A 9,053-nucleotide genomic window follows, 5' to 3' on the forward strand; every position below is an offset into this window, starting at 1 on the left:
GAGTGTATGCTAGACTGGAGAAGGAAACGGGAAGAGACCCGAATGCAAGGTACCATGAAACAGAAGACAGGCGGTAAAAACCTGAACACAAGAGACTGTCTCTCTTAGGAAGCAGAAGCAGGGGCCTTAGCCTCTACAGACCTGGCTGAAGGTACAGAGGGAGGCCATTATGGTTGGCAATGTCAGCTTTGATTATGTGACAGCATCCTTAGGGAACTCAGAAGTAACCTTTAATAAATAAAACCTAAAATTCCTTTCAATTCATTTCAAATGTATTTTGTTAACTCTAATTATTTCCATTTACTTCAATTGTGTTGGCATAATGCACAGATGTCCAAGCAAACAGGAGAGAAATTTAAAATATTCTGTAAGCTGGAGAAATAAACGGGCTTTATAAAACTGAACCACTGGGCTTCCCTGGTGGCGCAGTGGTTGAGAGTCCGCCTGCCAATGCAGGGGACACAGGTTCGTGCCCCGGTCTGGGAAGATCCCACATGCTGGGGAGCGGCTGGGCCTGAGCCATGGCCGCTGAGCCTGCGCGTCCGGAGCCTGTGCTCTGCAACGGGAGAGGCCACAACAGTGAGAGGCCCATGTACTGCAAAAAACAAAAACCAAAAACCAAAAAAACCCAACTGAACCACTGCCTAGACTCCAGTAGTATTAACCATTAAGATATCACTGTGAGGCTTCCCTGGTGGCACAGTGGTTAGGAATCCACCTGCCAGTGTAGGGGACACGGGTTCCAGCCCTGGTCTGGGAAGATCCCACATGCCACAGAGCAACTAAGCCCGTGCGCCACAACTACTGAGCCTACGCTCTAGAGCCCACACGCCAGAACTACTGAAGCCCGCACACCTAGAGCCCGTGCTCTGCAACAACAGAAGCCACCACAATGAGAAGCCCGCGCACCGCAACGAAGAGTAGCCCCTGCTCGCCACAACTAGAGAAAACTCGCGCACAGCAATGAAGACCCAACACAGCCAAAAATAAAAATAAATAAATAAATTTATATTAAAAAAAAATATGTCACTGTGCATAGACTTCACTAAATCAAGTTGTTATCCCCCTGATAAGCCACAGCCCTCCCTCTTTTGACCAGTTACGAAAAATTTAAAATATATACAAAGGTACAGCTTAAAGAGCTTCTTGGACCCTAAGGTTTGGCTAAGCTCCAAAGCTGAATCCATGTGCCATCTCCCAGCGTCAAACTGTATCAACTCATGGCCAATCTTGTTTCATCTTATGTCCTTACTTTTTAATGATGAACTTAATTTTGGCTTTGTTTCTGAGTATCTTCTCCAGCCTTGGAATGCCAAAAGTAGATGGTCGCCGGAATGGCACACCCTCAGGTAAGCCTTCCACGTAAAAGTCTTCAGGGAAAGACTCAAATAACGCAAACGGCACTTTCACAGCTTGTTTAAGGCCAAGAGCTTCACCTAAAAAAACAAAAACAAAACACATTTACTGGTTCTCATATTTATAATTTTTTAAAAAACTAAACCTTTTAAAAAAAACGCATTTTAAATTATATTTTGCAGCTACTAAAACCTTTCTTTTTAAAAAATCACATTAATTTTAGAAAAATTTCTTCAATTTCTTGGTGCTCAGAAACGTGGAAGAGATTATAAAATTCATGCCTGCAAAACCCACACACTTCTGATGACAGTAATATTTAAATGCTGAACAATTTTACTATCTCACATTTTTCTATTTTATAAAAAAGCTACCTCATATTTTAATAATAGTATTTCAAAATAAACTTACCACATTTTTCATTGAAAAGATTTTCAACTTTCTGTTTTAGGTCAGTGATTTTGGCATTCCAGGCCTCTGCATAAAAAAAAAAAAAAAAAAAAAAAAAAGAGCGATTAAGATGTTAGTAATAGTTACTAGTATACATTCAATGGCAGGAACCTCTTCATCTTTTATTGTGCATCTTTAAGCAATACAAAATAAAAAATATATAGGTTTTAAACACAGGCATGTCTTGATAACTACTCTAATCCTGATGCATTATTTAACTGTTTTATTATATTATGTTGGCTACGAATAAATTAAAAAACAAATGAAAACCAAAATACCCCCCCCCCCAAAAAAAACAATTACAGTATCTACTACGTGCCAGATACAGTTTTACCTTTTAAATGATCTGGTATTTATAAGCTTCATAATAACCCTATGGAACAGTAAGTAATGTTATCCCCACTCACAGATAAGGAAACTGAGGCACAGAGAGGTTAAGCAGCCTGCTCAACGTCAAACAATTATAAAGTACTGGCACCAGATTTGAATTCAGTCTGGCTCTATAATCTGTGCCTTGAATTGCTAATATATACTAACTCACCAACTAACTCCTTTTATTTAAAATAATGAAATAAAGAAAAACATAACACGTATTTACCAAAGGAAAACTCTCTCCCTCGAGGCTTGAAGGGAACATTAGAACCATTAGTCTGGGTAGGGGTTCGAACAGCTGACGTTTGAGGGTTGCTGTTATTAGGGCCTAAAGAATTAAAAAACATAAACAAAAAACATAATCAGCACATATATTCAATCGTCCTTACGTACTGCTCGTGATTTCTCTAGGACATGCTCTTGAAGTCCAACCTGTGCTGGAAAAGTTAAGTTCAGTGTGTATACAAGCACTCTGCAATGAAAACAGCCACTGCTGTCAGTTTTACAGACCTCCATCCATTTTCCTACTTCCATCCCTAAAATCAGGCATTTCCCCCCAAAACACATCTAGCTTTCTGGCTGATCTGAGGAACTTTCAATTCACTTAATGATTCATTACGCCATTTTGAATCCACTGGTTACCTATGCTTGCCTTTTATGTTTTTCTTTCGGCCTTTGAACATAAACACTTTAGATACAACTATATCATCTCCACTATATGAAGCTTTCCTTTGGATTCTCTAGCTGACACTGACATATCCTTTCTTTGAATTCTTAGCAATATACAGAAACAATGTTATGGGTTATCAGTTGTTTTCCATTAAAAGCCTGACTATGGCCTCAGAATCGAATAAAATATCAAGATTCAACATTCTAATCTTTAATTACTTCAAACTCCTGAATAAAAACCACAGCTTCCTTAAAGAGCACAGTGATAAAAGCAAAGTATTTCTGGAGCAGCTGGATCTAGCAGATCTAGCAGCCTGGCTGGCCTGGCAGGTATAATAACCAGACAGAGGAACTCAGTACATCCTATTACCATGCTTCTTTAACAGGCTACTAAGATCACTCAACTAACGTCTCTTTTTATACTCCATGTTCAAAAAGCAGCCTTTTAATAGTAACAGGGCAAGACAGGAAGAGACTTGTGATCACCTGACAGGATTAAGCTGACTGAAATATCTACTTGCGATTCAAAAATCAATAAACTGGCATTCTGGTTTATGCTTAAGTGAAATGACACTACACACCCACTAGAACGGCTAAAATAAAAAGAATGACAATATCAAGTACTGTGAGGATGTGTAGCAACTGGAATTCTCATACATTCCTGGCAGAAGTGTAAAGCGATACAATCAGTTTGGTAAACTGTTTCTTAGAAAGTTAAAAACCCAGTAATTCCACTCTAAACATCTATTCAAGAGAAGGAAAGCTTATTATGCCATGTTTTGTACACAAATGTTCATATAGCATCTTTACTAGACAAAGACAGGAAGTAAACCCAAATGCCCACTGACAGATGCATAACTTAATTCTGGTGAATCCATACAATGGAGTAATACTCAGCAATAAAAAGAAATACTGAAACATGCAGCAAGTATAAAATCTAACAACATTGTGCTAAGCAAAAGAAGGCAACCATAAAAAGAAAAGATACAACATGATTCCATTTTTATGAAATTCTACAACAGGCAGAAGTGTTCCATGGTGACAAAAAGCAGATCAATGGTTGCCTGTGGCCTGGCCTGTGAGGGAGTGACTGCCAAGGAGTGTGTGTAAGACGTTTTAGGGTGAGGGAGATGTTCTATCCATTGACTAAAGCGATGCTACCAACATTTTTCAAAACTCAAACTGTACAATTAAAATGCGTGCATCTGGGCTTCCCTGGTGGCGCAGTGGTTGAGAGTCCGCTTGCCGATGCAGGGCACACGGGTTCGTGCACCGGTCCGGGAAGATCCCACATGCTGCGGAGCGGCTGGGCCCGTGAGCCATGGCTGCTGAGCCTGCGTGTCCGGAGCCTGTGCTCCACAACAGGACAGGCCACAACAGTGAGAGGCCTGCGTACCGCAAATAGGGGAAAACAAAAAAAACAAACAAAAAAAAAGCGTGCTTTTTATCGCATATAAAGTGTACTCAATAAATTTGATTTTTAAAGTAATAAAAAAATCCATTTACAAGCATGATGTATAATTTAAAAGAAAACACTAGTATGGTGGGAAAAAAAAAATGTCCCTCCTTGCTATCTTGACAAAAAGTCCCTGAACATGGACACAGCTCTTTACTACTCAAATTAGTTAGTGTTAAACCACCACCAACTATTTTGTGGTATTTTAACAAATATAAATTAAATTTGGGGTCTATTTATAGCCCTGGTTAAGCAAAAGAAAGCTACTGTGGGACAAGGTCCTCTGTAGCTTGGGTAAGACAACAGAAAGAGATTCTCTGTTAATCTGAAGGCAGGTCAAAACCATTTTTCATTAACCCATCACTGCCCTTGTACACGAATGTTCAGAGCAGCATTACTCATAAATAGCCAAAAAGTAGTACAAACCAAATGTCCATCTAAACAAAATATGGTATATGCACACAATGAAATACTAGTCATCAATAAAAAATTTTAGATAATATCCATCCATTAGGATGGATATTATCTAAAAAGCAGAAAGTAACAAGTGGTGGCGAGGCTGTGGAGAAATATCACCTTGTAATTCAAATTGTTAATTAGAAACATTTAGAAAATCTAACTTTGGGACTACCCCGGTGGCGCAGTGGTTAAGAATCCGCCTGCCAACACAGGGGACACGGGTTCAAGCCCTGGTCCGGGAAGATCCCACATGCCCCGAAGCAACTAAGCCAGTGCACCACAACTACTGAGCCTGCGCTCTAGAGCCTGCGAGCCACAACTACTGAAGCCCACGCGCCTAGAGCCCGTGCTCCTCAACAAGAGGAGCCACTGCACCGCAATGAAGAGTAGCCCCCGCTCGCTGCAACTAGAGAAAGCCCACACACAGCAACAAAGACCCAATGCACCCAAAAATAATTAAAAAAAAAAAAAGAAATCTAGCTTTATCACAGTTAAGTGTTCTGCACCTAAAACAAGTTTTATAAAAACTCATTTGCATAAAAATATAAATAGTAAAGTGAAGAAGCAACAGATTAACTAGTGAATTGTAGAACGGACGGGAACGGGCCACAGAGCAACCTCACCTTCAACAGTGACCTCAATTTCAGGAACTTTTGAATTACTCCCAGGGCTTCGTGGTCTTTTCGGGGACTGCAAAGCTGTAAAGTAAGCATACAATTTCTTTTGCATACTGTAAAAAATCCAGAAGGAGATGCTTTATAAAAGCAGAGTATTAAAATTCATACAGTTTGGCTCTTTTCAAAGAAAAGCTGAAGAATTAAACTGGCAGTGTAATCCTCCACATGAGCCTCAACAAAGCTGTGGAAACATGAATGAGGGAGGATTGCAACGTGAAACTGCCCATGAAATGTTTACTTTTAAGAGACAGAGGAAGGAGAGAGGGAGGGAGGGAGGGGTTTAAGGTTTAGGTTAAGATTAGGGTTAGGGAAAGGGGACGGTTTAGCCTCCAGGTTAGGGTACGACAACGGTTTAGTGTTATCGTACGTTTTAGGGCACATGTTAGAGTGAAGTGTAATCCTCCACATGAGCCTCAACAAAGCTGTGGAAACATGAATGAGGGAGGATTGCAACGTGAAACTGCCCATGAAATGTTTACTTTTAAGAGACAGAGGAAGGAGAGAGGGAGGGAGGGAGGGGGAGGGAGGAGGGGGGTTCATTAAATAAAATACCTTAAAAAGCAAAGAAACAAACCGAAAGCCCCCAAAAGATATCTGCCAATGACTCAGTATGTTTTAACGCACTCAAGTATAATGAAGGTATACATAATCTCTTACCTTTAGTGTTTATTTTACTAGCCATTCCAGGAGGCAAGTAGGAAATAACTAGTTCAGGTCTAGAGAAAAAACCAAGAAACATTACAGTGGCCAGTATAATATTGGTCTTCACAGCTAGTAAAAATTGTGATGACCAATGTTTTTTTATAAAGACGACCACAAGATAACTCTGTAATGTAACAATAGTTTCTTCCATTATGGACCAAAAAAATTCACTTTTCCTTCCTACAAATACCTGCTAAATGATTTTATGAAGAGTAAATGACTTCTTTCATGAAAATGAAAATTAACTATCACTAGTTTAGTTTCTTCAACTACTGAAATTCTGCAGACATATAAATGAGAAACTTAATCACTGAAATTCAGTTGCCCATAAGTTTAAGCAGGAATAACAGAGCACATGAAAATCAGCACCTTCATCCTGCCCTCAAGTATCTATCAATAGTAAGAGACAACATAGCATCTCTTAACAAACTTCACCTCCACCAATGTGAGGCAGGTACAACTCTCCTTGTCCTGATGAAGAAAATCAAGGACAAGTTAAAGGATGGGAGGCAATGGACAAGGCCAGGACTGCAGCTCAATGCTACGCTTTCCATCGTGGACTTCAAAGCCTTAGCCGTAACCTGAAGCTAGAAAAAAATTTAAATAGAAATATGCCTTGATTGTTCTAATTCCAGAAAGGACTACATTGGCAAAGAGAACTTACTTTTTAACAACAAACTTGATTTTATTACTTCCACGGACAATCCTTTCAAGTCGTGGAATTCCAAACCAGGTAGGGCTTCGAAAGGGAATTCCTTCTGGCAAGCCTTCTACATAAAGGAACTCGGGGTTTGATTCAAACACCGGGTATGGTACTTTTACTGCCTCTGTGAGTCCAAGAGCTTGAGCTGAAAGTGTAAGAGAACATAACTTATGGAAGGTAAAATTTTAGTCTTTTAGTTTTGTCTGACAGCAGTCTCTGTTTATGTTTTTAATATACATATTTTTAAATTGTGATATAATGAACATATAACATTATATTAGTTTCAAGTGTATAGCATAATGATTTGCTATTTGTATATATTGTCAAATGAGTGTATACTAAGTGTAGTTGACATCTGGGCATTCTCAAACACGTTGTGCAAAAGTTCCCAACAATCTAGCAATTTCCACTTACTAATATAGATATTTTGCTTAGTATGTTGTGTAAAGTTGACGAAGAAGCCTAAAAAATAAGAGGAACATTTTACCACTTCAAAGCAAAGGGGTAATTAATCAAAATTGTCTCTGTGCTCTGGGCAGAAATGAACTACAGCCATTTCACGGCCATACTACCGAAATGGCAACTATCCAGCCCTTGTGTTATCATCTAGGTGCAAGTTTGCTGTTTAAAAGATAAGAGGGAATTCCCTGGTGGTCCAGTGGTTAGGACTCTGTGCCTTCACTGCCGAGGGGCAGGGTGCGATCCCTGGTCGGGAACTAAGATCCCACAAGCTGCGCGGGGCATGGCCCCCCCAAAAAAAAACAAAAAAGAAAGAAAGAAAGAAAGAAAGAAAAAAGATAAGAGGTGCATAAGATGCATCTGAGCAGAACTGGTCAAGAGTACTGAAGATTCCTGATCCAGGACACAAACGTCAATACCAGTTATTAAAACGACGATGGCAACGCCCCAGGAATATTGATATCACTCCACTCCTTACTTCCTTCTCCATGACAGACACACCCAATCAACTGAAACACTCTTGCTGAGCCTCCTCAGAATCCTCAAGACAGCGCTCCAGGAAACCGCTGTCAACAAATCTACGTTGAAACAGACGATGAAACCTATTTGCCACAGGTGTTAGCCAGGTTACAAGTACAGACAGCGGAACTGAGATTCCTCCCCAACTCCTCCCTTCCTTTCCCACTCTGACACACGAGAAAACGGAATCCAGGAGACAGAAAGTAACTCGCTCAGTTTAAGTAGTGAATGTAGTAGGAGAAAGTCAAACTCAGTTTCTGGGACCTTCTTTCTTTAGGTCCTGAACTACTATAATGTTCATTCAAAACACTGCCTTTCATTATTAATGTTTTTAAATTAAGACATAATCACTGTGTTTTACTTACCAAATTTCAAATTAAAAATCTCTTCCACTTGCTTCCGTAGCTTGGTAATTCTGACATTCCAATCTTCTTTGACTGGAAAGGAAAAATAAATCTAATTAACAATGTCCCTTATGGATGCTGACACAAAATTAGACTGGACGTTGTTCTTTCCAGTGATGCTATTTTTTAAAAACTTGAGAGATAATTGACATATAACACTGTATTAGTTTTAGATGTACAATCCAGTGACACTCTTAATAAAATTTTGCTTAAAAGCAAAAACTTCAGATAAGGAAAAGAAGGATTTCCTGCACTTGTCAAATATCAGAAGAACAGGGAGATAGAATTTAAGTTTACATTGTAAATAAAGAAGAACTTGTTTGTAAGTATTTAGAATGAATGGTTCTCAAACACTTTTCCTTGGAGGTACATCAAAGAACCCTCTCAGGGTTGGGAGGACCAGCTATATAAAGATCCAGGCCTCCTACACCAGGTTCAACCAGAGGAGCTTCACTCGTATTTGCTTTCTAAACAGGCATTCCTTGTTTTATCGAACACGTGTGCCTACAGATTTAAACAAAGGAAAACTTCACTAATCACAGCAAGAAATAAATGATAAAGTGATTAGGGAGCTGTCACTCAGCACTACTCACATCTAGAATCCAGTTTATTTCCTCACCCCTCATTTATAAGACAACCATCCTCTTTTAAATACAACATAAAGAAAAAATAAGCTATTATAAAAGACACGTAGGGTGGCACTTACTTGGACAGATAATCGGGGCTTGTTTGTTGGAGCTGAGGATGGAGAGGACGGAGGTAGACTTGGAGACAATGGAGGATGGTTGGAGGTATTGGATAAGGAAAGGAGGGAAAGAGAGAGGAAGAGG

At 39.5% G+C, this 9,053-nt stretch overlaps 1 protein-coding gene across 6 annotated transcripts in view; it reads right to left on the bottom strand.

Annotated features, from left to right (window-relative positions):
* The window catches only part of GTF2I (general transcription factor IIi), a 104,849-nt gene that overhangs the window by 8,227 nt on the left and 87,569 nt on the right, over window positions 1–9,053 (bottom strand). For all 6 annotated transcript variants that reach the window (XM_007468763.1, XM_007468762.1, XM_007468761.1 and 3 more), the window contains 7 exons: window positions 8,185–8,256; window positions 6,803–6,986; window positions 6,094–6,152; window positions 5,383–5,457; window positions 2,402–2,503; window positions 1,765–1,830; window positions 1,253–1,436 (listed from right to left, as the gene is read on the bottom strand). In XM_007468763.1, coding sequence (XP_007468825.1) covers window positions 1,253–1,436; window positions 1,765–1,830; window positions 2,402–2,503; window positions 5,383–5,457; window positions 6,094–6,152; window positions 6,803–6,986; window positions 8,185–8,256 — 742 coding nt within the window. The remainder of the gene's footprint in view (window positions 1–1,252; window positions 1,437–1,764; window positions 1,831–2,401; window positions 2,504–5,382; window positions 5,458–6,093; window positions 6,153–6,802; window positions 6,987–8,184; window positions 8,257–9,053) is intronic.

This window comes from Lipotes vexillifer, unplaced genomic scaffold (assembly GCF_000442215.2).
Source record: "Lipotes vexillifer unplaced genomic scaffold, Lipotes_vexillifer_v1.1 scaffold12, whole genome shotgun sequence".
Classification (NCBI taxonomy): domain Eukaryota; kingdom Metazoa; phylum Chordata; class Mammalia; order Artiodactyla; family Lipotidae; genus Lipotes; species Lipotes vexillifer.